This window comes from Oxyura jamaicensis, chromosome 1, assembly GCF_011077185.1.
Source record: "Oxyura jamaicensis isolate SHBP4307 breed ruddy duck chromosome 1, BPBGC_Ojam_1.0, whole genome shotgun sequence".
In the NCBI taxonomy this organism is placed as follows: domain Eukaryota; kingdom Metazoa; phylum Chordata; class Aves; order Anseriformes; family Anatidae; genus Oxyura; species Oxyura jamaicensis.
In genome coordinates, this window is record NC_048893.1 from 39,824,519 (window position 1) to 39,852,171 (window position 27,653).

The 27,653-nt window shown below is 38.9% G+C and overlaps 1 protein-coding gene and 1 long non-coding RNA gene across 7 annotated transcripts in view; one reads left to right on the plus strand and one right to left on the minus strand.

The window, feature by feature from the left end:
* The first annotated feature begins 53 nt into the window (after positions 1-53).
* LOC118171372 lies at positions 54-27,653 on the plus strand. The gene is made up of 3 exons (XR_004753175.1): positions 54-202; positions 20,537-20,543; positions 27,642-27,653. It is a non-coding gene; the product is annotated as an uncharacterized LOC118171372 (long non-coding RNA).
* Positions 1,402-27,653, minus strand: part of NAP1L1 (nucleosome assembly protein 1 like 1) — a 28,399-nt gene continuing 2,147 nt past the window's right edge. For 2 of the 6 annotated variants that reach the window (XM_035334390.1, XM_035334372.1), the window contains exons 2-16: positions 17,153-17,185; positions 16,370-16,458; positions 13,860-13,962; positions 10,469-10,610; positions 9,937-10,017; positions 9,564-9,692; positions 8,988-9,059; positions 8,229-8,368; positions 6,283-6,428; positions 6,181-6,200; positions 5,377-5,499; positions 4,306-4,338; positions 3,893-3,943; positions 2,521-2,669; positions 1,402-2,139 (exon numbers count right to left, since the gene is read on the minus strand). In XM_035334390.1, the coding sequence (XP_035190281.1) occupies positions 2,082-2,139; positions 2,521-2,669; positions 3,893-3,943; positions 4,306-4,338; positions 5,377-5,499; positions 6,181-6,200; positions 6,283-6,428; positions 8,229-8,368; positions 8,988-9,059; positions 9,564-9,692; positions 9,937-10,017; positions 10,469-10,610; positions 13,860-13,962; positions 16,370-16,458; positions 17,153-17,169 (1,353 nt within the window). In that variant the 5' untranslated portion in view covers positions 17,170-17,185 and the 3' untranslated portion in view covers positions 1,402-2,081. Of the gene's footprint in view, positions 2,143-2,520; positions 2,670-3,892; positions 3,944-4,305; positions 4,339-5,376; positions 5,500-6,180; positions 6,201-6,282; positions 6,429-8,228; positions 8,369-8,987; positions 9,060-9,563; positions 9,693-9,936; positions 10,018-10,468; positions 10,611-13,859; positions 13,963-16,369; positions 16,459-17,152; positions 17,188-27,653 lie in introns of all 6 variants that reach the window. The other 4 variants (XM_035334382.1, XM_035334398.1, XM_035334414.1 and 1 more) reach the window with 4 other exon arrangements.

A 27,653-nucleotide genomic window follows, 5' to 3' on the forward strand; every position in this document is an offset into this window, starting at 1 on the left:
TCACAGACACCAAGTGATACCCAAACACCCAGCAGGGTCAGCATCTCAAAGGATAAGCATATTCTGTCAGGATTAACATTATCACAAGACCACAACCACATCTACTTTAAGACCTGTACCATAGTTATGTTAACCTTTTATTACTGTATTTTTTATGCTGTGATCTAAGTGTTTATTTAGGTTAACACAAAAACATAGCTTAGTACTGTTTCATACACAGCTTTAGATAACAAGGGCTCCTTCTCTCAGATCCATAGCTATCTAGAGATATCTAGAAAGGATAAAGATGACACCTGGCAGGGATTCTGAAATTATGCCCTGCAGTATTCAAAACTTCAAGGAATACAAAGAAATCACTTCTGAGCACAGTAGACCTGCTTCCTCTCAGGCATCTGTGGATGAAGAATGGCACTTGGGATAGGCTTCATTATGTATTACCTACCTTCTAAGCAAGAGACTTACTGGAGAAACTTCATCCACATTTTTTTCAATGCTTTCACCCTTCATGGCTACCTCAGTGTATCACTGGCAAGGAACAGAGCAGCTACTGCAGAAATAGATGCATGGTTAGCTGGGTACGTCTTCATTGCCCTGTGAGGACCTTCTCATCCCCCCCAAAAGCTGCCTACATACTTATTTTGAAGCTCAGAATTTCTACAATTATGTAAAGAACAAGCCTGTAGAGTACAATAGCATCCTGCTGACTGGAAAAAGTTGAATGGAAGACATCAGTTCATGGTCTCCTCAAGATGAGTGCATTCAAACCTACATCTCAAGAGCACCTTCACTGTAGGCTACAGACAAAACTAGTATGAAAGGTCTAGCACGTGCTTCAACTTACAGTGAACATCTGGTATAGACAACGCATGAACCACAGCATGCAAACAAGCATAGTGAACAAAACATTCGGTGAGGAATGAAGAATTCCTTGGGTTTTGGTTCCTCCTCTTTAGATGCTTAATAGTGAGTACAAACTAGAGTATAGCTACATGTTCTAGTAGTCTCTCAGGTTACAGAGCAGATTTTGTTCAGTACAATGTAGCTCTGTCTACAGAGACTGGAAATACATGCACCTTTCTTTGGTCCAGATTTCACGCTAATAACACAATGCCTTAGAATCAGGAATGGCAATATTCAAGTCCTTCATCAGATCTAGCCCCACTTCTAAAATACTGTCTTCTCAAAATGGCAGTGTTGACCACTTGCTGAAACATGTAGCTCAGATTCACAAGTATCATGCTGCAAATGGAAAGCGTGAATCAAAAGCTTTCCAAACTGCTTTCAAAATGCCATGTAAGTTGCTTTTCAGTGACTCAATTTGTTTCTAGCAGAGTAAACTGAAGCATGAAAGATACGCCTTATTTTACACATGCGGATACAGACATCATAATAAAACAAGACTAGCTTCTGAAAATACTAGGTTTTATTCACACCCCAGTGGTAAACAATAACCTTAATATGAGGACTAGGTTTCTTCTGTAGATCACTATGTCACATAAAATACAAAACCCATAGCATAAACAAGCTGACAGTTATGAATGTTTAATGTGGTCTCGCTGGAAATTAAACAAGTCATACTAATCTTCTCAAGTAGTCAAATTCAAAATGCATCATCATCTCCTAGTTAGTACAAGTCACTGCCATTTCTATAACAAAGTAATGAAGGCACAGCTAGTGCAAGCAGACTTAAACCCGTTCAGACTACTGGGCTGAAAAATACTTTGGTTGGTTCTTCAGGAGAGAGTTTTCTCTAAACAAATATTGGTCTCGGTTAACAGTTCTGATAATCTTCACAGCTGCAGTCTAATAGCTACATGACAAAGACTTCACAAGAACCAAACTATGTAGCAATGAATTAACATTCATGCTTTAGGGGATTTACTGCATTCTACATATTGGCAGAAAATTATACTGTTAAAATGCTAGGTAGATTGAACCTACATTTTAAACTGGTTCTTATGCTTTTGATTTGATTTTATTTTTTTTTTTAACAAATTGGTTACTTAATTCTACCAAGATACAAAACATAAGGCTGTAAGTAACTAATAGTTGTGTTTAGGCTATTACAGTGCAGGTAATCCTCAAGGCCACATACACACTGCTTCACTGCTGCTTGCATTCTGCTGGGTTTTGATCCTTCTGCTAAAAAAAAAAAAAAAAAAAACAACAAACAACGAAATATCAGTTTACAGATATTAATACTTCAAAGGAGTTATTAGAATTGCTAAGCACACTTTCAAGTTCCAGTATTCAATCTCTTGCATCTTTTCCCCTAAGCTAATTGCCCAGGGTTAGTAATACTGCCAACCAAAGATACCAATTATCTTTGGGTGTGGCAACATTCACAACACTTATTTTGTTAATGCATACATATATATGATGGATGCAGAACAAAAATCAGTTCAGAATTAAGTGCAGTGGGATACTCTGAACAACACTGAAACTGGAAAAGGAGGAGGTCAGTTATGTATCATATCAAACAGGCTGGCTCAGAAGCATAGGCTTCAGAAACAACCATACCTTCTATACAGTTTGAAGCAAAAAGCCTTCCCATAGTCAATAAAGGCACAGCCTTTCTCTAGAAGCCATTGCATAGCGGTACACTGAAACACCAAATCATGGTATGTTCTTAGCAGTCTGGAAACTTCTCTTGAAATAAATTCCAGTTGCTAGAAAAATCCCAAGTGCAAATTAGGAGCACTTCTATACTGAAGCAGGCTATCAACAATACCTCACAGTATAATATGGGCATTTATGGAAAAGGGTCTGGGTGGTTACGAGTTCTGTTGCAAGTTTTACTACACTGCTTTGTCTGGGATTCCTATTCTCGACCACGGTGCTAACTTTCAGCCTGTGATTAGCTTACAACTATGTGTTATTTCATACTGTAGAACCACTGCCATCTGTTTCTCTAAGCCTTTGGCAGTTCTCTGAAACAGAACATACAATCTTGCCCTTAGCTGTTTAGCCTAACAAAAAACAATCTCAAGTGGTAGAAGCAAGAAGCCCAATTTGCATCTCTTTTGGGCTTTCTTGAACTAGAAGCAATTTAAATACACTATTGCAGATGAAATATCCTCATTAGGTTGTACATTTTGATTAATAGTTCTATACCCCACATCTTTTCAACTACAATGTTAAAATTATACTATTTTGATTGCAGTTCAAACCATTCCTACTGAAAAACATACTGCCTCATTTGAAATAATAGGGACATGTCACAGCAGACATTGAGTTAATAGCTTCATTTTCTGACTGCAGCTTTCACCTTTCACCATCAGGTGTTTCCAGGATGCCTTTTGCTCAGCTGGTAAAAAACTGTCAATGTAGTGCCTTGCAATCACTTTCAGCTAACTGACCCTAATAGCCATTTGCCCTGACTGAAATTTAAAACAAAGCTGCCAGTTTGTTGGCTGCCCATGCATTCCTGAACTTTGACTTCTGCTACCTCAAGAAATAACAGGCTTGCTATCACCTCCCCCTGAGAAAAGTGATAGATTCCCCCAGCACAGTACAAGAATCACCTTTTAACAAGTTCCACAAACCTGAACGCTGATTGCTTTAACAGTTCTCTGCATGTTCTTATGACTACCATTCAACATTTTCATCACTGAACTGAAACAGCAACTTGCAAGTTAATAGAAAACTAAGCTTGATTAATTTCAGTGCTCAAAGCCAAACATTACTTTTACAAAAACATTTCTTAGTGAAAGAACTTAAAGTTGCCACATAAATACTACTGTCAGAACTGGGACTAAAACAGTCTCAGCCAAAAAAAAAATCACCGTAAGAACTACTAAATGCTCAAATTAAAACTTGAAATTTAGCCTATGTTAAATATTAGGGATGTGAATGCGTATGTCTATTTCAAATATTCCTTGTAATTTCTTACTTTTGGGTCATAATCGGGATCGTTTTCTTCATCTGCTTCTTCTTCCCCCTCCTGAAAGAAAACAGTTGTTTACATTTTGATAGCTTATCCCCATTAGCTTCCCAAGCCATTTTCAAGAACATTGATTGCATTCTATTCTGAAATGAATTAACTACCACTTCAAATTATGCATATGGTATCAGTTTACCCTTTACAAAGTGCATCATCTTTTACTATCTGTTGCAACTTGATTTGTATGATGTCTTAGGGTTGCTTTCCCACCCTAGCCTGGTTCTATAAAGACAAGCTGTTGTACCTTACATTCAGAAGCACAACTTAAACAGAGTGTCCAAAGCATTCAAATACTAAAGGAACTTATTCCAGACAGACAACAGAAGGGAAACTATTCAAATCAAGGGAATCTGTCAACCTACCTCATCATCTGCCTCTTCACCTTCTTCATCATACTAGGAAAGAAAATAAATAGTTTTGACAATGTCATAAATGCAGTCATTTCAGACATCAATTCATTCAGGATAACTTAAGTAGATGCCAGTACCATCCACACTGTATTGTGCTTTAAGAGAGCATCCTATAGCTGACAGATTTAAAAAAGCTTTATGAATCACCATGAATAATCTCTTAAGCTACACTCTGGCAGAGAAAGCTTCCTGCTTTATATTCCTTATATGCTACACTGGAAGAGATTATCAGACTGTGGTAACACCGCTGTCCAGCAGGGCATGTCAAGCCATAAAGCAGCCCATACCATCACTTCCCTCTTCTACCCAACTCCCCACCTCCTGCTCTGGACTAAAAGGTTATCCTTCCACATTCTGAAAATCCATCTTAATGCTGGACCTGTCTCAGCCAAATCAGCTCAATAAATTCGTCAAGCTTGTCAAACTATGCTTGTTTGTGGGGAGGGAGGGAGAAGAAAGTATTTTATCTATATACAAATCTTGTTTTCTGTAGCCTGATTTTCAACCTTAGCTCCTTTAAACGCATCGAAGCAAAGCTTTTGCAGAGCTTGCTTTAAAAAAATAGCATGCTCTGAATGTGTTTATCTACAATTTTCTAAAGAGTGCCCCCTCCTGAAAGGATTAGACCTGAATCTCAAGAAACTGGGTAGCTAAGTATCACTATAACTATAAAGAGCGTTCTGACCAGCCAGATAAACAGACTAATTAGCTCTCCAGATACTCATATTTCAGACATATCCACACCCCTCTAGGAAAGCCTTACACACGAACTTCTACTCACATATCCTCTAAATGTGCAGCTTCTATCACTGCTTTTGTTATAAGAACTCTAAAAAGTCACTACTTCTGAGATTAATTAGCTTTGCACTGCTCCTTATTTAACACCCTAGGAAGTTCATCTGAAATTAATGTTGATACCTCCCATTATAAATATACCAACATTAATTACAAGAGTCAAAAGTTAGCCAGTCTTTAAGCAACATTATTTGGAAGCTTTTAGTACTTTGAAAGACTATTACTTACATCATCATCATCATCTTCAATAGCTTCTCCTGTGAAGTACAATACTGATCGGGGGACTATACGTTCACGTAAGAAATGACCTATTTCGAAGTCTGCAGCGAGGATTGCCTCAGCATCATCATCCTGCATAAAACAATGTCATTTTCCAAACCGTAAGTCAATAACTACCTTTGATGCAAAAATACAAGTTGCAGAGATTTGATGTGGCCAGATTTACACACATGCCATGCACTGACTTCATGGTTCATCATTTGCTTTATAGAAATTGAGGTTGTGAGATCAAGTATTACACTTCAGCCGTTCTACTCACACCATGCAGATAACAGTTTGCTTCTTTACTAAGCTTAATTATACAAAGTTCTGGAGTTAAAATTTTATTCTTCCCCCACATCCCAACTTACATCTAAGTACAAAAATAGTTTAATATCTCCCATAGATTTTCAGTTTGCATGCATTAAGAACCAACCACTAACTAGGTAAGCCTAATTAAATATCTCCATGGTTCCTATTAATCAACCCATTGTAAAGCATTTGCACATCTAAAAATGCTCTCTGCTCTAATAAGCTGCTAAAGTGAACTAAATTGAACTCTACCCCATCCAAGTCAACAAATACCATTTTAGTAAGAAAAATTCATGCAAACTTTATCACAAATATTCCCAAGTTAAATACAAAATCACCTAAAGCTGAACCTATTTAACAAATTCCTGAACAATATGGACAAGCACATTGTATAAAAAGGCAGGTATATTCTACTGGTGGGTCCCCCACCCCAAGCTCCTTACTTTTGATAAAACAACTTACCAGGTCTCCACTTTCAGGAACTGTAAAAGAGAGAAGGAAAACAAGTGAGTGAAGTATATATGACATTTAAAATTAATGTAAATAAACTAATATTCTGTTTACCTTCAGGGGGACTAAAGAAGTTGAAGAAGGAGTCATTGGAAACAGTTTTTGTCACTGTTCTAACTGTTCCACGACCCTTGTGTTTCTGCTTCTTCTTAATGGTTTTCAAAGTAACATTTTTTCCTTTTTTCCAGTCTATTTGGCAGCTGGAAAGAAAAGAGAGCTGCAGCTTAGAAAAATTCCACTTGTTACTAATACCTACTGAGGTTATCACAACTGTAAGGGATACAGTAAATATAAAATTAGGATATTTAATCAGTGCTATCTTTTCATTTTATACTATACTCACTAAGAGAGAAAATACCTTTTTTTAGGACTGAAGTTTTCTCATCCAGAACTTTCTCCTTCACCATTCAATCTCTGCAATATTAAGTCTCATCTGCTACAAAGTTCTACCTAGTTTCCTATCAAAAAATAACGTCACCATTTTTAGTGTGACCAAAAAATTATATAGTGTCATATTTGGTCTTAACAAGTTAAGACTAGTAATAGGTTAAGGTTTACGACTCACATTATAAAATTAATAAATCCTTAAAATAATGCATCAAGCACATATGTAATTTTTTTTTCCTTACAACTCTTGCTGCTTACAGACCAAAATCACACCCATAGGCTTGAGTGACTCTTGCAAAGTACCATGGGGACATGTAAATGAAGTGACATAAATAGGGCTGCCTGTATTTGCAGGAATTTCTTGATTAGATCCCTTAAAGACTCAAAGGAAAGAGGTAAGTTGTTTTGCAATAAGAATAAGCTGTCTTAGTTATAATACAAACAAGAATTAGGAGTAAATCATTTTCATAAAAGCAGAGTGTCATGTTACAGAGGCCTCTGCCAAGATTTACACTTTTCAGTAACCATACTAATTGAGGAACACAGAATAATTTGATCAAATATACTCAAGCAGTTAGACTAAAAACTTTGCAGGACATTTGTAGCAATGTATTACATTAAGTGACTTCACAGTTAATGAACAAATGAAGTGCAGTGAAAGTCAGTATTAACGAAGTGCACAGCAGTGCATGGGTAAAACCAAACCTGGCTATACAGCAATAGGCTCTCATTGCTACTGCTCACAAGAGTAAGAGTGCTCAGGGGGGCAGTCAGAACATTACAGAGGCATTAACAAAAAAGCAGCTAAACAAGTCATGATACATACATAAACTCCTGATGTACCTGTAAGGGCAATTATGTATGACTCGGGTTACGTCCCCTCTTTCTGTTCACAGCGAATGTGCACAGAAAAGATTAAATAATTTAAGAAACTAGCTAATTTAGAATAGATCACTAAGTAATGGGACATTTTCAAAATCCTGATGAAACTAGAGTTAGAGATGACTGTTCTCTATTCATAAACAGATTAACTGAAAGGTGCACAGAGAAGCAAACGTTCAACTGTTATAAAACCAACTGGACAATTGCAATACAGAATGTAAAACTAGACTTGCCTTCTTAAAACTGCATGTCAGAAATAAGGTTTCCAAAAAAGTGACCAAAGTAGTTTTGAATAAAAATAAAGCTATCAAGGTCTACTGGTATATTATACTATCTAGTTTCCATTTCAGCTTCAGTGATTGCACATCATTTATAGATAAAATTGTATTTTTTATTTATATGCATATATAATATATATTAAACTATGAAATGCATCATTTATAGTACATAAATTAAGAATTCTGAAAATAACACTAGATGGACACAGAAAGAATAACGTCTTAGGTGTTTCAGACTAATTTGAATTTATAAAATGGCACTTTTTAAAAAAAATTAATTTGCTTAAGTACACTAAAAACCTCAACTTGAGCCTAGCCTACAAGTTACTAGGTAACAGCATTTTTTCCAGCACCTTCCTAAGATCTATAAAAGTCTTACTATAAAAGTCTACAGTCGAATAATAATAAGTAAGAGACTGTTTCATTACCTTAAAGCTATTTAACAGCACTTACCCGGTACATCCCATGATTTCTGGTCCATCAAAGGAGAAGGGATCAGAATCATCTGGCTCTGACCTCATTCTATATGTCTTTGTCAACACTTCATTTGTGAAATAGTCATTTGGTTCAAAGTGAAATTCTAATGTGAAACTCTTAAAAAAATTGCAGAGACAACATTAGTTTAGCAACATATAAATACTTCACAGCCAAACAAAAAACATACAGCAGAACATATCCATCTCTACCAATACTGAAGTAGTGCACACAACTTATTCTAGAATTTGCTGCCCAAGTTGTGCAATAAATATTCAAATGTTTTCATTTAATCGATTGATCTTGTGCTTTTTACTTAATACACTGCTTGCAGCAATGACACGCTCTCTCCTGACGTACAGATTTCCTGGTGCTATGTTACGGAGACAGCTTATAAATTTAAAAAATTAAAGCTTAGCAAGCTATTTGCTCTCTGGCAAGGAAGTTATACGCAATTACAATAGTTATACAAAAAGCACCTGAAAACACTGAAATTTAAAGGTGAAACTTAGTCGTCAAATACTAAGGCCAAGTTTTTAACTTATCTCAACCTGAAGGATAAGTTAAATATAAATTTCTATGGTACTTCATGGCTAGCACTAAACCTTGCATTGTTTTTCTTAGGACAAGAAGCTGTATATTTCGAGACTGCCATAAGACAATTTCTTATCACAGGCCATGTTATTGATATACACATGAGCTTTAAGATAACAATCTTGTTCAATAGGTTAAACCAACCATAGGCTGTCCAACTTCTGAAAATTTCACTTTTATATCTTTTAAGTGTTTCAGGATAGGTTCATCATGCTCCTGCAAACAAAAAGAACAATTATTCAACTTTCATAAGATTAAGTTGTACAGATTTAAGACAATGCAGAGACAAAACACTGTATTTGGAATGAGTGATCCTTGACAAAAGCCTCGTTACAACATGGAAAAGTTTTCCACATACATGACCAGCAGGTGGCAACAGCAGCAGCACAGAATTTCTGCTGCATTACACAGCCTGAATCCCATGCAAACAAAATACTGCTTTTAGCAACAATACATGTTTCATGCACACATTCCTATATATTTATAAAGTGCATTACTAAGGTAAAATTACAAGTTCCACAAATAAGAGCAGAGCAAGAAGGTATTTCAAAGTGCTCTCTGCTTTGAGAGAAATAGTCTCAGAGATGACATTGAAGTACTCGCTCCATTTTCACTCTCCAACAGATGTGTCAAGTACTGTACTGTTCCTACTCCTTCCTTAAAGGGCACACTTGTATTAAGTACTTAAGCAACCTCAAGGCAACCAGGGCTACCACCTACCTGAACCATATCACTGAGCAAGTCCACATTCTTGAATACCGTCAGCCAAAATTCAGGAATTCCTTTAGGGTCTTCTTTTTCTTCATCTTTTTTTTCTTCTTCAAGCTTGGCTTTCTCTTTCATTTCCTCCTTGATAGAATAAAAATGTTATTTTTCTAAATTTTAAAAGCATAACCCACCAGGCTTGTTAACTGTGTTATGCAGTACAGCTGGCAGTACAGATTAAGTTTCATATGCCAGCTTTAAGCAATCAATTATGAATTATTACCAAAAGCAATCATTTTGAAGCTTTTTTTTAAAGAAAGCTTTATTTACTGTATTGAAACTGGTTTCATGGTAAAACTTGAGATATTGATGAGATTAAAATACTCACTGAAATTTCTTCTTCAACATCTGCTTTCCATTCACATTCTTCCTCTGTAGGTTCATAGATTGCATTGATGATTTCACTCCGCTGAAAAATTTGACCAAGAGTATTTTCATGTTATTACAGTTATTGCAATCAATACCCTAACTAATAAATCGCTCATCGTAATTTCAATGTATTAACTACTTAAACTTTTTCTGGCCCTAGAAAGGCTCATCAGTTGCCAGCTTTTCAAATACATAAATTTCATTAAATAAGCACAAGAATTCCAGAAAGTTCACCTAACATCATCACCTAACATCTGCTCAGTTAACAGAATGAGGCCTAATATACCAAAGTGATTCTGTTAACCATGGAACAGACTGAGCCTTTCTCCCCTTAACCTTAGTGATGTTCACATGAATGGTAAAATGGTGTCAGTTCAAATGAATAGGCACATATAAGACCAAAGTAATTCAGAACACGGATAAGCTTTCAGTTTGTTCCCTTGTGTTTTAGCTACAGCTTTTAAGTACAAATCAGATTAGCATTAAAATACCTTGTCAAATAAGGGCTGATAGAGAGCAGCATATTTTCTTTCCAGCTCATGAACTTCCTCGTAGAACTTCGCTTCTATCTGTGCACACTGAACTTGAAGATTCTTGAGAGCATTCACACGTCTTTTAACAACTTTAGGCAAGCTGAAAAATTTAGTGAGAGCTGTTACGAACACTGCATTCAAAGCACATGTTGACCCCTTCCTTCAGCAGCCCCCTGAATAACCAACTTGCATCAAAACAGATTTCACACTATTTTAAACTTTAAAAAGCTGAACAAATCAAACCTACGACCTGTTGTACCATGCAGACTGAAACTGTTAGCACAATCTCTTAAAAACAGGCTTAGCCTGAAAGAGAACCAAACAATTTCAAATACCTGGGGGAAATCATGAAATAAACTTGTATACAATTTAATATTAAGCTTTACATTATCATTGAGCAGCACAGCAAACTTGTAAGATTGAGCATAATTAAGAACTAACCACTGATTTGTTTGGTTTTATGAAAGTCTAAGACAGTTATTACTTCACTAAGGAAGTCAATCTTCAACATTCATATTTTTGTTTCATTTGGGAAAGAAGCTAGGACTACTGTCTTCATATTCCCCTTCATTCCTAAAATGAGCCAGAACTGTTTTTCTAAGTGAGCCACTGTATTATACACATGTAACAGGAAAGCAATTAGTGTAGTCTTCATTGTAAAGAGTTGAAAGCTACAGCTCTTAACATTAGTTTTCACTTGTACTAAATTACGCTAAGATACTTACACTGAGATACTGTTAGGACAAATCTACCTACGTGAAGGCTATTAGTGACGTTCATGGATTGCTGACAGCCTCGATTGCCCATGATATGAGACAGCCCTCGATTGCCCATGATATGAGACAGCCCCTAGCATATGGCTACAGACCATTACCATGCTAACTTTCTATACTTAAGCAGTTGGCCACATTTAAAAAGCAGCTGTTAACTACAGTGTTCTAATTGTTAGCATCAGAGTAAGTAACCAGAATGTTAACTAAGCTAAACACTGAAAGTTCATATTAATTACTAATGCTATCTGGCCTCTAATTAGGTAGGATATGCGTGTGTTCTAAGAGAGCCTTGTTCACTTTAAAAAGTGAAATCCATCTCCCTAATGACTCTGTGCTCAACATGAATATCCTATTTTTGTTTACTAAGACAATATGCAGATAACCAATAAATCATGACTTCCCTTAACCTCCTAACATGAGCAAAAGTACATCTGCTACACATGCTACCAAAAAAAAACTTAGTCATATGTGTTCAAAATGGATTGATAACGTTCTTGTTACTATCACGTTTTTCTAAAATGTAGTCAGCTTAGCCATTTGTTGCATCTTTCACTTCAAGAACATCAGAATGATGTAAAAGCAACTTAAGCAGAAAGCTTAGTTCAGGAAAAAAAAGTGTTAAGGAAGAAAATAATTAACTGTATAGGTATGGAAATATAGGCTATGCAAAAAACCACCCACCTAATGCCACATGCATATATTTAGACTAAGAGTACTGGTCTTCACAATTTCATATTAAAATAGCAAATTTTCTAACAGGTAGTGCTATAACATGCAACATGCCTAATTCCAGTACATTGGAACAGAAGTTTTAATTCCTTTACTAGAGAGCCTAGAATCTTTTGCATGCACCAGAAAGCTGTATTTTGATACAGTCCACACCAACTAGATCAAGTTTTACAATTTGTACATCCACCACATTTATGAAGTCCATAAATTCTAGAAAACAGATTAATAAAAGAGACAGCTAATACAAAGCAAATAGAAAATGGAGAAGCAGACCAAGAAATCTGAACCAAACTGCACAAGTACAATAATGGCAAGTAAAACCTGTTGCTCTGAGGTCCTGAGCAACCTGATCTAATGGGTGGCATCCTTGCCTATGGCAGAAGGTTGGAACTAAGATCTGAGGTCCCTTCCAACCCGAGCCATTCTATGATTCTATGAATACAAGCAAGTAGAAAACATTACAACACAAGAATGAAATGTCTAATTAGTAGGTGAGGGAAAACCTACTCTAAACAAGTAAGTTTCATTAAAATTATTGTAGCCAGGCACAGGTGAAGGCGTTACCGGATAACTTCCGAAAGTTAGCGGATTCTAAGCCTGAGCAGATAGATGTTTTCCTGGAACACATTTAGTTTTCCTACCAGCTTATGCATTTAGTCCCTTTACAGCCCACATAACAGGCTTTTAGGATCCCAGATTCCTGCTGACTTTTGTGCCTCCTCAGTGTCTAGACTCCATATATAAACAAACTTTAAAAAATATTTAGGAAGACATTTAAGATGCACCTGTAAAGCATAGTTAAATCAGTATGCATATGTTGAGAAAGTGCAGATTAAAGTTGCACACATTTTACAGTTATTTTCATATTGTAAATAACTAAGCATTTGGTGCGATGGCAAAGCTGCAATGCTTTTGTAAGAGAATGCCCTACTGTACTTGGAATAGATGAAGTGGTACAGTGTCTTAGAGAGCAGCTGAATAGAAGAATGCCGTGTGAAATACATCAACCTTATGACTTGTGCTCACTTCTTAGATCAAGGACCTGAAAGATTAGCAGAAGTTAACTAACATCTGTTGAAAAAACAGAAGAAAAACAATTGAATATAGAAAACCTGCAGTGTACAGCATCCAGAAAGGATGCATGTGTCCCCTCTGACTCCATAGTCTTCTGGGGCCTGCATTTATTAGGGTATTGCTGTTAGTTAAGTGCGCTTTTGTTCTAAGCTATCTCTAACAGAGGAACGTGTTGGAGTAGGAGTAGCAGCAGCAAAGCCTGTTATTCAGTAGCCATCCCAGTTAACACCAATAGCTCTGTAGGACCCTATCACAGTAAGATAGTTGTACTTCACAACTCATGTGAATATGGTGAAAAGTTCACACACATTACAAAAAAAGAACTGAAAAAACCTACCTGTTAAAACATGAGTAAAGAAAATTTTAGAAGCAAGAAATTGTTTCAAAGCTGGGTATAAGGAGTCCACATCAAGTATTGTTTGATACCTAATTTTATTAGCTTTCTGCTTACACTGTAACCATAAAATGACCATATATTTGTCCATGTTTCAGATTAAGGCAAACCTACAGAGGACATTCCAAAGAGCAGGAAAATACCTGTTAGTGTGCCATTTCACAACTGCAGGGGACTTGGTGGCAGATGCTTTCTTTTCTTCAAAAAGGCTCAAATAAAAAGCCTTCAATTCTAAAATGCACTACAGACTGACTACATTAGTTTCCTGCTATCTAGACAGAACAATGGTTTATGATTATTAATCCCTACAGACAATGTTCAGAAAGCAAGAGCACCATTTATACCACTCTGTCATACTGAATTAGAACAAATATTTTACCTCTCTATATATCCTGTAGATGTTCCTACCAGACCATCAAGCCTTTCCTGAAGAGCTGCAAGAATCTGAGGATTTTGCATCATCTGCACAGTCAGCTGCCGAGCTAAATTAAAAAAGAAAAAACTTTAAATGTACATCTTCTGAATTAATCTTGGATTACTATAAAAAAAAGCAGTAAGTTTATTATAAACACTTGTGAGAAGAAACACAGGCAGAAAAGTATTTCAAACATCCCCATTTGAGAAGCATGGATCAAATTCATCCTATCCTGATCAAAAATCTGGATTAAAATTGCCACTGTTCAGCAAACTGAGCTTTTGCTAAAAAGTCAGGCTTTATATGACACTCTTAAAAGCATCAGTTTTGTTTCTGCTTGACTTCTGTTTCAAACTCATTTGGTAAATGCAAGGTAGTAGAATTCATGCCATTAATGTAAGAAGTCAAAACTGGAGTTGGGATTTCCATTCCATTTCAGATTGAACAAGACCGCTTCAGACTTGGATTTAGATTTTTTTTTTTTTTTTTTTTTTTACAAATCTATGCTTACATCTTTTCCTGCAAAATAAATTATTCATTAGAACATTTTTAAAGGAATAGCATATCAATGCAATCAACTCAGTCTGACATGTTATTGATTACAGAATATTGGTGCTAAGTACTTGATTTTTATTAGTAACCTCTTTAGAAATCATTTTGCCCAAATGGGAAATCTGTTTCAAATTATATGGTAGAAGTACATTTTAGAAAACACACAAATTGCTAGTTTAAGTGTTCTTATTACCCATGTCAACATCAGCCCTTTTACTTCAGCTCAAAGTCTGTGCCTAAGCAACCTGGAGAAATAAGTTCAAGTTCATTTTAATAAGAATTATGATTTTTAATCATGCTATTTTGCCTTCTTCCCCCATCTTCAACACTTACAGGTATGCAAACAAGTAGTATATCATAAGGCATAGAAAATATCTTCATATAGCATTCTTTTAACTGGCACCTTCAAGTTAATGTGGAGCTTTTCAATACTGCCTGATAAATCAAGTTGTTTTTTTAAAGTAATATTCAGTTCACTATTTCTATGCCCTTCACTAGAGTAACCACGTGAATATCCTCTTCTACTTTTATGTTCTACCAATGAAACTGCATATTGAAAAATTGTATCTGAAGTGACATCCAAAAAGAGGCCTGTTTTCCATAAAGACTGTGCTATCTCCATAAAGATATATTTCAGCAGTAGAAGACGTAGCTGCTTCTTAGAAGCGCAATATCACACTAGTTAATGCCAACCACCTTGTTAGGCTATCCTGGTTTAGTCTGGTCTTACTAATCATTACTTTCTTTAACCTAAAAACCTACCCAACTGTGCTATTTGAGTCTGCTTCCAGGTATTTTTAAATATCAAACCTGTACACACACCATACATATGGCATGCCAGTGCCAACATTCCCTCAAACTGAAAGACAACCACACATTCTGTTTTGCAAGTCCTCGGACACATGACCGTTTTGTTTTTCAATTAGGTTTTTCCCAAAAAGCAGGAGTGCTTTACCAAAGTGTTAACTGAACGGTCTTCAATATATTTTAAAATGTAATTATCCAGGTAAAAAAAAAAATGTGCATGGAAAAAGATACTAGAAAGCCAGCAAAAGAACTGCTTGACAGTCTTCATTTCGGAAGACAAAAAGTCCCTAGCACTGAAATGTTCTTTGCTTACAAAATTCAATTTCCCTCCAAAATACATTATGTTGTAATTTCCACTCTCAGATGCTCATGTATAGTTGCTGGGATTAAATACTAAGAATACTGTTACTCATCTCTAGGTTCCTTGGGGACACCTGATTATTTAACATTTAATTATTGTAAGCATCTTCAGCTGACCTACATTACCCAAAATTTTGCAATCCAGTTTTGGAAGCACTTTCAACAGATACAACAAAGCCTCTAACACCACCTTGAGGAAAGTTTTCTGGTTTTTCATTAATGTTACTGCTTTGTTCAGAAGATCACGGAATATGGCATTATCAGCAATCCAAGCTATTTTATTCCAGATATTATCATCTCTCACATAAACTATTTCTCTTTTGGCTAACTGCTCTTCAGATACTACCTGTACCCTCAATTTTTAACTATAACATATAAGTAGGACTGCTCAGCACAGAGATGAAACAAGTATTCTCATACATGTTCAGTCCTTCTTTTCTTATTGTTGAGAGAAAGGATCAAAATAATAAATTTATCTAACTTTTAACACACCCACAATAACCTTCTCTTTTCCAGTTATACCACCCTACAATTGGCCAGGGCTACTTGCACTGGTACTGACCATGACTAAAATGAATGACAGTGAACAATTAATAAAAGTCATAACTAGGGAAAACAGTCCTTGCGACAGAATTTAAACAGGGTAGTGTACAAGGCATTAAGCTTTACCAATTCCTTTTAAAAAGAAAAATCCTTTTAACATTAACAAGAAAGCATGTATGCAGCTACTTTAAACGACTTGTTTTCAACTTTACCTTTGCTGTTGGCATCTTCACCAGTTTCCTCCTCTTCTACTTCTTCAACATCTTCCATATCTTGTTGATCAAGTTCAGACTGTTCTTTGCTATTAGGAATAATTAATAATAGCATTAATAAGTTAACTTTTTAAAATTATAAATGAACTCAAAGAGTCAGAGATCACATTGGTACAGGCAAACTTGATACACTAGTTTTTCATCTATGAAACTTTGAAAGTTTTAATAGCTAAAGTCAAATTTGTTTTCATAGATTCAGTGTTACTTTCAGACTCAGAACAGTTTATAAAACTTGCACCTTTTCAGAGTTTTGAAGATAAAATTCCTTTACAGAAGGATTCCTCCAGCTCCTATTGATATCAACAAGTACAAGCCTCCTTCTGCCCTACGCATCCTCTGTTATGATGTGCAGGCCTTGAGAACTGAGATTAGATTCACCCAAACAATACTTCAAATCTCACAAAATTATGAGCATTCAAAGTACAGAGAAAGCTACATTAAGGGAAATAATGGTAATGAGCAGTACTAGCATTTTACCCTCCAAAATTCCAGCTAACACGGTAACTTAACTGGTTCCTCACCCCATCTAAGCTAAGATCCCAAACCAATTTGGCATGAGCCACTCAAGCTTTCCTCCCACGTGCAACTGCGGTAAAACTCATCTTGCCACAATGTCAAGATCACACTGTAGTAGGTAGACCCTGTCCCTCATGTATCTGGAGGGAACAGCCATCTGAAGTACGTGACAAGACACAGCCTCAGTAACCTACAGATTTTACTTACTTGTCGATGTCTGCCATGCTCAGATTTCAAACCCTAGAGGAAGACACAAAATGCAAAACCAGCATTAGCTTTCATTTACAAGGTCTACAGGCAAGTGCCATAACACTGAAAAGGAAACAAACTGTGGCAGCTTTTAGAAATAGGATAAATACATATTGTAGTCTAAAGTGGCATATCCCCCATGCAGATGCTTTGAGCTTTCACTCCAAAGCATACAGAAAAACTGGAAAATGTCATTCTGGTTTAGAGCCAATAAATCTACTAACATACATCTAAATACCAGCAAAAAAAGCATTGCATTTTGTATCATAGGATTGTGTTATTATCAAGAATTAGTAGCTATCTAATTAAAAGTAACAAAATTATGGAATGTAATCTGAGAAAAAGTAAAGTAACAAGGGTGCTAAGAACCCTTTTGCTAAAGTTTACTCACTTTCAGCACATAATTGCAGACAATTCTTACTGCTGAATACTTCTTTATTACTACACATGCCTTTTTGTGGATTCATGTTTAATCCTAACTTCACAAAACCAATCCAAGTAGTTCCTCAAAACACCCAGAGAATTGCCACATATAATTAATTTGATGACACTGTACCAAGCTATTTAACAGACCTAATTTCCATGTCCTGAACAATCAGAATTTTAAGTACCTCAGTATCACCATAAGCACGCTCAAGACTACAAACGCTACGTGTTGAGACTATTGCACATCTCGCATGCCACAAAGCACCTATGTTCTCAAATATATTACAAGATGAGCAACACCTTCCACCAGCAAAATAATACTTAGAAATCTAGACTACAAAAATGTTTCTGGTAATATGTTCTAGTTGCATGTAACCAGATTCAATTCCCTCTTACGTGGAAAAACTGGAGAACCAGCTATTTGTCCATCTATTTCAGAAAAATGCAGTATCTCCTATCAAACAGAACAGCAGCACTACCACAAACCAAAGATCATCCAACAATTCATTAAGAAGCTGACGAGTTCCAGGAACATTTCTGACTCATTGTAAGTTCTTTAAGTTTCAGCTGGTGTTTGCCTGTTGTGTGACTTCAGGGTCACACATGGATGCAAGCTGCCTCTAGACCAGTTCCAGTCTCCTCCACAAACCATTCTCAGAAAAATGACTGCAGAGGCTGAAGACCTACAGAAACTAAGAACATACAACAATTACAACTCATTAGATGTCTCCATATTTCTTGGGCAATACCACAATTAGCACTGTTTCTGGTTTGCAAAAGGTTTTATCCATGCAAAATACACACCTTCGTGCAGGACCTCTGTAAGGAGGCTAGCAGCCCCTCTTGGTAAACACACTCCAGGTGCACAGCTCACCTTGCCTTCCGCAAGTTGTCATACAAGTGGGACAGACACAACCACGTTAACTATTACTGCTCCATGTAGAGACCAGCATTTCCCCACCTCCATTCTCCCCATAAAATAGCACTTCATTTTCTACCTACCTTTCTACCTACAACTCTTTCAAAGGTGCACCAGAGACCACAACCCAGGTGTCTCCCCAGGCCAGCAGGCTGGGTAAGTAGCATTCTAGGTACAGGTTTGCTGAAACAGACTGACTTCTAAGTTCAACTGAGCTTTTTTCTAAATGATGCCATGAGCTTAGCTATGACCAAGTCAGGCTAAAACAATTTTTAACGAGTATCCATCCCATCCCCAACAGGGGCCATTAGCAGATGGCTATCTACAAGCAATGACATGGCAAGAATTCCCCCATAAACTCTTGTAGCTTTCAGCTACATTCAGGAAAAAAAAAAACCACTGGCTTTACAAGTATGGATATTTAACAAGCCCATAATAAGAACTGATTTATGAAATAGTCTTCCCCTGAAACAACGCAGGCAAGCTGATATTGTTCAAGCATCAAAGCACTAAAATCCTGGGTTTTAGTTACAACAGTCAGCTCACAGGTATAAGCCCAGTTTTTCTATGCCAAGCAAGAGAGCAGCAGATGAAGTTTCACCAGCAGTTTCCACATTCTTGAATTTCCCAGCACGTCTTTGTCTTTACCATTCTGAATAACCGCCCCTCATCAGCCACCTTCGTCCTTTCACAATTAATCCCTCTTCCCAAGACCACGTGTGACCATGCTGAAAGCGTTCACTGCAGCACAGAGCCCTGCCTGGGGAGCTCCCATCACTGCAAGGTGCAGCTACGCCTGCTCTCTGCCCCCTAGCTTTTAAACAACCTACATGAGGACTATACCTTCTCCAACAAGAGCCCAGCTCACTCCAAGCCTTTGAACAACTTTCTTCCAAGTTTTTTCAGGGAATTCAAGTAGACCATATTATCTGGCAACTTTAGAACCTCCCTTCGGCATGCTCGTATCTGCTTCACCCTGTTCTTCTGTTCTCCTCGCATCAGCTTTTGCTGTATCTCAGCATTTGATCTGCCCTCTGCTTTTTTACACTACTCCATACCAGAACATTTGCAGTTGGGAGGCTTCTTCCCCAAACTGAGGAGACACTGCTGTTTGTCATGGCACTGTCATCTGCCAGCTCTAGAAAGCAGCTCGTGTGACGAGGCTGCAAGGCACCATGCCAGCAGCACCACGCTGGCAGGCAGGCAGACTAATCTGTGCAACCCACCAGCGTGGATATAGTTGCATCACATTTAGCTTGTCATTTACTTAAATAACCATAAGCTTCTCTACAAACACAATTCTACTGGTGAAAAAACTGCAGAGGCAGACGAGTATTGAGGAAACACCTTCCGTAAGAGGAGACGGTCTTGCACAATGCTTACTACAAGGTCTCAGTCTTGTGAGCTTCAGATACAACAGCAACACTAAAATGCGTCATCTCCCCCAAACCGAACCTTTGCTATAGTACTCCTCCCACTCAGCTTTCCACAAAACACCACGGCTCTCCTTCCCCACTCCTCTCATTCAGGACTGCAAACAGCAGCCGCACCTTGACACGAGAGGCAAGAGGCGTTCATGGGTATCACTGCTTGAAGATCATCCCTGGGAGACGCAAGGGAAGGATTCCAAATGGTAACTGCAGCCGCCACTGCTCCAATCCAGCAGGCAAACATCCTCCTCACTCGGAAAAATTTTATTTCCCTCTTGTTTGAGCAGCTACAGCCAGGAGCACTGAATCATGGTCAAGTGCAGAGGTGCCCCAAGGCTTTGCTTACAGTGAAAGATGTTTTGCTGCTTACTGTAAAAATACACGGAGGAAAATAAAGGCTTATCTTATCTCTGCACAGCTTTAAAGACAGCACTTAGGAAGTTACTGCTACAAAAAGGAAGCAAAAGAACACAAACACAAGCTACAGTATGAACTTTCTAAAGGGTACGGTGTTTTAAACTTTTTGCAGATAGCTGAGGCTTGATCACAAGCCTGCTGCCATACAAGGGAACACGTTCTTTTTCATCACTGAAAGGTTAGGAGACTTAAAAAGAAAAAAAAAATCACGAGCTTAGTCACAGTTTTGAGAGTGTGTTGCAGAATTACAAAAAAAAATTATCAGAACTCCCTTGAGAATTTCGATCTTACCAAAACAGCATCAAAAATGTGTTCTTTGTCATCACACTTAAAGTTAGAAGTGAAGTGTCATTTAAGAAGTGCAGCCCTATACAAGCAGAAACTAATAACGACACTGCCATGTGTTTGTCCACAAGTTGCCCGTAAGTAACCCCTGAAAATTAAGGGCTATTCCTTCACAAAGCAGTTATGAAGAGGTGGAGCTCAGTCTTTGGACACAAGCTGTAACCATTCAGTCCTTTCCCCTTCCCAGCCCCCCATGCCCACACCAAAGCCTGTCGCTGCGCCCAGCAGCCTTCCCCTGCAGGTCAGCCCAGCACCCCGAGGGAGCGTGCTGCTGTCACCTTACCCTGCCATCCGCCCAGCCCCGGGAGGACAAGTCACAGCGAGGTGACTTCGCAGCCAGCTGCCAGGGCAAGGCCTCCCCCAGCCCCAGTGCCTCCAACCAGGCAGCCTTCGCCTGGCAGCCCACCCGTGATCTCAGCTGCTCAGCACCTCTGAGGGTGCCCTACCACGCACAGTGCCCACCCTGCCACTTCCAGGAAACATTTTCCCTCTGGAGGAATTACTCACCCAATTAGCTCGCTGTAGCAAGTAGGAGAAATTTCTCAAGTCGTTCGAGGGACACAAACAGGCCTTTTGAGAATACTGAAGCCAAGCCTCACGTCTTTAAAAGCAATCTACCTTCTGCCCAAGCTAATTCCCTCAGTAGCCAGTAATTCAGAGTACAGCAAGTCAGTCAGCTCTCCCACAGAACAGCAGTCTCAGCCTCCTTCCATCGCTGGCAAGCCTTGGACAACTGGAAGTAAGACCTTAAAAAATGGCTAAAACCAGCAAGCCCTATGTGCAATTAAGAAGCTGCGATAGAAAATAAACTGAGTGGCCTAAGTCAGATGCCAGCGATGAGAAGAAGCCCAGCTGGAGGACAGCTAGTTGCATTTAAAAAAAATCAGGATTAAGTCCTGTCAACTGCAATTTGCAATGCATGCAGAAACCAAAGGTGCCAGACAAATTACATCACACCAGCCAAGTTGGACTCGCTGCAGACTGGGAAACGCAAGAGGAATACATTCACTGGCAGCTCCCTTGGAGCCATGCTCCTGCCTGGCATTCCAGGGAGACAATTTACAACACTTTGCTTTACATAGAGCAGCACCAGCCACCCCCCGCCCAAAAGATGAAGGAATTAGCACGGAGATCCACCACCAGCCTCCCGGAGTGCAGATGTTTGTAGTAATTGTTGTAGGTAGTTTGCTTAAACCACCAAGAGAGGTCTGTAACTTCAAAGAGCTGCGATGCTTGGAGCCATTTCATCTCCATGGCTTTTGGAGCTGGCTGCACAGTTTAGAGGCACGCACTACATGGCACGGTTACAGAGCAGGATTTTTGGTACCAATGTAAGAAAACACATCAATCATTGCACAAGAGTGAGATGGTACCAACTACCACATGGAAAAGCTGTTACACGGGGAGGGATCACACAGTTTAGTAGCAGCTGGGAGAGCATTTAGCTTCTCTTCAAAAAGGAGCAATTGAATAATGTATCAGGTTTAAAACAAGTGCTGTTTCATAAGGGAATCAAGCAGAAGACCGAGTATTTTCTTTTTAGTTCTGCAGTCACATTCATGAAACATGCTATTAGCATGGAAAGAGGTCATGAAGAGGCTGTTGTGCATCCCATTAACACAGGGCATGAATGTTACAAACAGATCATATTGTGGAAAGATGTCATCCTAGGAAAGCTGAAGGTCAAAAAACAAATCAGTCTCAATTAAATGAGATGGGCAGTCCTACGCTAGAACACCAAGGCATTACTTCTATTTGATGAAAGACATTATTAGCCACTGAGCTCTCCAGGGACTATTTCCTTTTGTCAGTGCCTCAAAGTCCTCTTGTTAACAAAAGATTTCTGTTTGTTAATGTAGGAGAGCAAAAATTAACACAAATAAAATGCCTCAAATCTGGAGCAGATAATTAAGACTGTCTGCCCAAATGCAAGCTTAGAAAAACAAGAGCAAGAGCTAACACACAAGAAAGCAGTAGTGTAAAGGTAAAGGCTGTCAAGGCCTGGCAGCGTTGGTGCAGGCGAGGAATCCAGCTCCCTCAGTACAGGAACAAGAAGGTGCCTTCCTCAGTAACTCAAACCAAACCCAGCTGTTCTGCTGCAATTCACTGTGCAACCACCAGCTCATGCACTACATCCAAAAAACTCGCAGACAACAGCCAGCAACACTAACTGGCACGGGGATATACGGGAACTTTTTAGCAGAGGCTTGAGTAAGATCTTCTGGACCAGGCAGAGATTTATAGAATAAGCAGCTCAAATGAGCAGTTGTGTTTCTCAACACCCATTGAGAACTTTTAACAACATTTCACTGCTAAGCTGGCTAAGATGGAAGCACTCAAGCCACCACAAGGGCGATGCATGTCTTAGCAGATGGAAGAAACAAGTTTCTCTGCTGACCATACAGCTTCCCAGCCAGCTAAAGCCAATGTAACTGGCAAATACTGCTGGAAAAGCTGGTTCTTCCTCAGCTATGTGTACCCCTTTCATCTGCAGTGTTTGAATAAGTGCAAGGTTAAAAGAAGTGCCAGGTATTTCTTTTGTGCAGGGTTAGATGTGCAGCTGCATGAGTAACAGCAGGGTCAAGAGAAGGAGGACACCTCTCAGAATAGCCCTGGAATGGGGTTAGGCGAGTTCAGAGTTACCTGAAAACAAACCCTGCATCTTGCCTTCTGATAACACAGCTAGATTGGGAACTCGGTACTGGGGAACAAAACTCCAGATTGTGTTATTGCTGAACCAGGTGATACAACAAAGCTGAATTTGTCTCCTCTCCCCTTCAAGTTGTCACTGTTGCTCCTGCTAACTGCTCAGGTAGGAGCCTGTGCCATGCATCTATTCCACTCATGCTGCAAGCCTCTGCACAATACCTGTTATGGCACGCAAGTACAAGTTTTCCACCTTGGAGGTACTCTAAGGTTGCATGGAAACTTCACTTAGTTACTTGATGGGAAAAAAAAACTGCAAAATAAAGCAGTGATCACACATACAACTAATTTAACTTGTTACTGGTAATTGCAGGGCTTGCTTTCATTTGTGTGGAAACACTTTTTAGAGCTTTCACCTTGACTAATCTTTAAAGCAGGAAATGAAGAGTCAGTTGACAAGTAGTGAAATCCCCTATTTTTGTAGTGTTTTTGTTTGTTTGTTTGTTTTTTAGTTTTGGATACTACCTGTTTACCTTTGCAGAGAAGAAAGTCACCATAAAGAGAAGGAAATGGACTATAGAATCACGATTTAAATTCAAGACTGAATTATATCTGCATGTTTGGCTCTGCTACTGATCTGTCTAAAAATAGGGTAATTAACACACAGCATGGCCTTTGTTCTGGATGCCAAGATTCTGTAGCAGAAGACATACCAATTTCCTACTGGGGACAATCTTTCATCATTAGAAAACTAATCCAGAAGTTTAAATTCCTATCTGGAAAACTTTACCAAGGTTGTTGGGTTTTTAAACAAACTGACCAGCAGTGCTGGTTGCAGTTTCTCCTTTCCATTGCTGATAAGAGGAAAGGAACACCCATCCTGCAGGGCCAAAAATCAGAATCTTCATATACAAAAAGATGTTTACAACTTCCAAAAAGTATTTCTTTGTACAGTTTATGATGTACATAACATACAACAAATTGGTTTGTTGACCATGCTGAAGGCCTAACACAAAAACAGTGTTTTAACAAAGCACTTCAGGTATCAGGCTGCGTTTTAACATTTAGCAATATCAAGCTGTGCACACCAAAACATCAGCTGAAGAGGCAGTTGACTGCTGAGACTGCCACAGAATCAAACCCAACCACCTTGGCAGTTACACTATCTGCAAGACTCACCCACCGCAGCATTTATAAAACATTTTCCAGCCTTATCTGAAAAGGTTTTTTTTTAAAAAAAAAAAGTGAATTTGTTTATTTACAGCTTCTGATGGTTGTTTTTTGCTGGAACGTCTGATGAATGCAATATAGGAAACCCATCCGCTCCCTGAGAAGCCACTGAAATCCATAAAATATATTATAGCACCTTGTTAGCTTCAGCCCTACGTTTTTCCATGGAAATGAAGCTCTTGCTACACTTCAAGCTTTCGGTGTCCTGCTTTCAACAAGGTAGCATTTACTGAAGACAGTGATCTACCTTGGATACAGTTTAGTGGCTCCTGGGGGTGAGATGTTGCAGCTGGCAGTGAGACCCAACAGAAGTATGCGGGTGGTTATGGCTGCAGCAAGGGACTTGCCAAACAGCTACAGATGCAGAATTTAACAAGTGCCTGGAAACAGACAGCACACCTGTAGAAAGCCAAGGAATTTGAGGCTTACTTACAAAATTATCTTTTTCTTCTGACTTCCACTCAGTTGTGCTTTTGGCACCAGCAGAAGTACCTGATAAATTCCTAACAGCAAAGAAGGTGACACCAGAGTTAGGAGGCCAAGCTGTGCAGATCTCACCAGTTTGGTCTGCCTAAAATAAAGATGATACGCCCTAGGCAAAGTAAGTAGTACTAATACCTGAAGTGACACACACAAGAAGCTATTCAAATGACTTTAGAATCCCAAATGCTGAGAAATTGCTCTGCAAAGACGCAGGTGTCATTGCGCTGAGCCCACTGAAGACTTCTATTCAACATGCAGAAGCAGTCAAGATCTGAAGTGACTGAACACCCAATGCAAGGCATAGTCGGGACAGACTTTCAGCAGTGCATCCCCAGTAAACACCTGGAATTCCCTGCAGAACTCTGTGGCAGAGGTGAAGCAGATGAGCTCAGGGCACAGCTCCTCCAGCACCCAAACAGAACCTGAGATGAGCAGAACTTCAGTCAAACAATGAGAAGTGGCACAAGTGAGTGAAGTCATCAGGAAGTTCAAAAGCACAGACTGAATGCTGTTTGGGATGTAAACAGTACCACAGGCAGGGGGTGGTTTGTTTTTCCCCTCTGCCCCCACCCCAAAACCTAACCTCTCAATGCTTAAACCAGCTTTTCAAACCAGAGCCAGCAAAGAAAGCTTTCCCTCAAGGACAAGTCATCCCAGGAGAAACGTGGAAAAACTGCCTCTACTTTGGAAGTTTTGGTATTTACGAACATCAAGAACAAAGCAGTGGGCTGCACTGATCTTGCCGCAGGTAGTCAGAAACAAGTCTTTGTGATTCCAGCCTGGATCTTTGCTCCACGCCAGACTTCCAGTACCTGCTTAGTCCAATCCCTTCACCAGAACTTCCAGCACTTAGAAATGAGACTAATGCTAGCATCTAACTGCTTAAGTGAAAGATGTTAAGTCAGCAGCTGAATGCTTCATAGCTACAGCTGCAAACTGAAGCTTTCGTATCTAGAAAGTTTGGTTTACATGAAAAGCTACTACAGAAAGTAGCTCAGCTCAGTGTTCAGCCTGGAGAAGAGGAGGCTCAGGGGCGACCTTATGGCACTCTACAGGTACCTGAAAGGAGGCTGTAGCGAGGTGGCGGTTGGTAAGTTCTCCCACGTGCCTGGTGACAAGATGAGGGGGAATGGGCTAAAGTTGCACCAAGGGAGGTTTAGGTTGGATGTTAGGAAGAACTGCTTTACCAAAAGGGTTGTTAGGCATTGGAATAGGCTGCCCAGGGAAGTGGTGGAGTCACCATCCCTGGAGGTCTTTAAAAGACGTTTAGATGTAGAGCTTAGGGATATGGTTTAGTGGAGGACTTGTTAGTGTTAGGTCAGAGGTTTGACTCAGTGATCTTGGAGGTCTCTTCCAACCTAGATGGTTCTGTGAAAGCTGTCCATAATTCATCTGAGAGTCAAAGACCAGGTGAAACAGCTGATGTGCAACTGCCTATTTGTCACTGCAAGTTAACTTACAATGGTGATGTTCCAGATTATTTCTGTGTATAGGTACATTAAGCCCCCTAAGTGCATCCTGTATTTCCCTAATACTGAGATCTAAACAGTTTTCCATTTTTTTTCCTCTAAGCTAAATCACCAACCTAGCCTCTGACAGCAGCTAAGGCACAAATAGTCAATATGAAAATTACTTCAAAAGTTTAAGCTTTAGGGAGAAGAAATTGCTTAAAGTTGCTCAAACTATTCATATGTTAACATGAATAAAAATGAATGGAAATAAAACTATATATAATGTTTCAAATATAACATAGCAAAGGTTTGAGGATTTTTTATTGTTGTTGTTGCAGGCTAAAGTTTCAGCTGCATTCATCTGCAATCTGTCACTAAATACCTGAAGCCTTCTGATATTTCAGTTTTCCCTTTGCATTAGTTCTGTTGAGTGTAGGAAGTTCTTAAAAAAGGTAATGATGCATTGTTTTTACAATAGCTTGATTTTTCAGGTCAAATGAATCCCCCAAACAACTTCTGTTGACACCTTCCAGGCACATCTGGCTTTCCAGACAAGTCCGTAAGACACAAGAACTACTCTCCGTTCAACAAAGTTAGGCAATGAGGAACCGCACTAACCTCTGAGCAGAGAGAGGATCGGATAGATTAAATTAACTTCATTATAATCACATCTGCACGCAAAGTAGTTTACCAACGCAAACTGACCTGTAAACATTAGGCGAATCATCACACAACCAATCCTGGGACTAAACGCTGCCTGTACAGGACTGTCCTGCCCTGCTATTTACTAACCAGCTTCCTAATGGGAAGTTGGGTGGAAGGCAGCCGCCCAGCAGCTCTCTCAGAAGACCCCACAGTTGTAGTAAAAGGCAACTGGCACCAAAGAGTCTTGTTTCTGTCCACAAAGTAGTATCTTCTCTACAAGTGCCTACTGGTATCAGACAAATACAAAAACAATAACAATTCATGGAAGGAAAAGGAAAGACACCGTTGAAGTTCCACTGAGTGTATGTACAAAAGCAGGACGACAAACGAGTATTTAAACACTTCATCTCCATTTTCTACAATCTGTCCAAGTTTCCCAAAGAAAGGGGAACCAGACCTTTGACAGT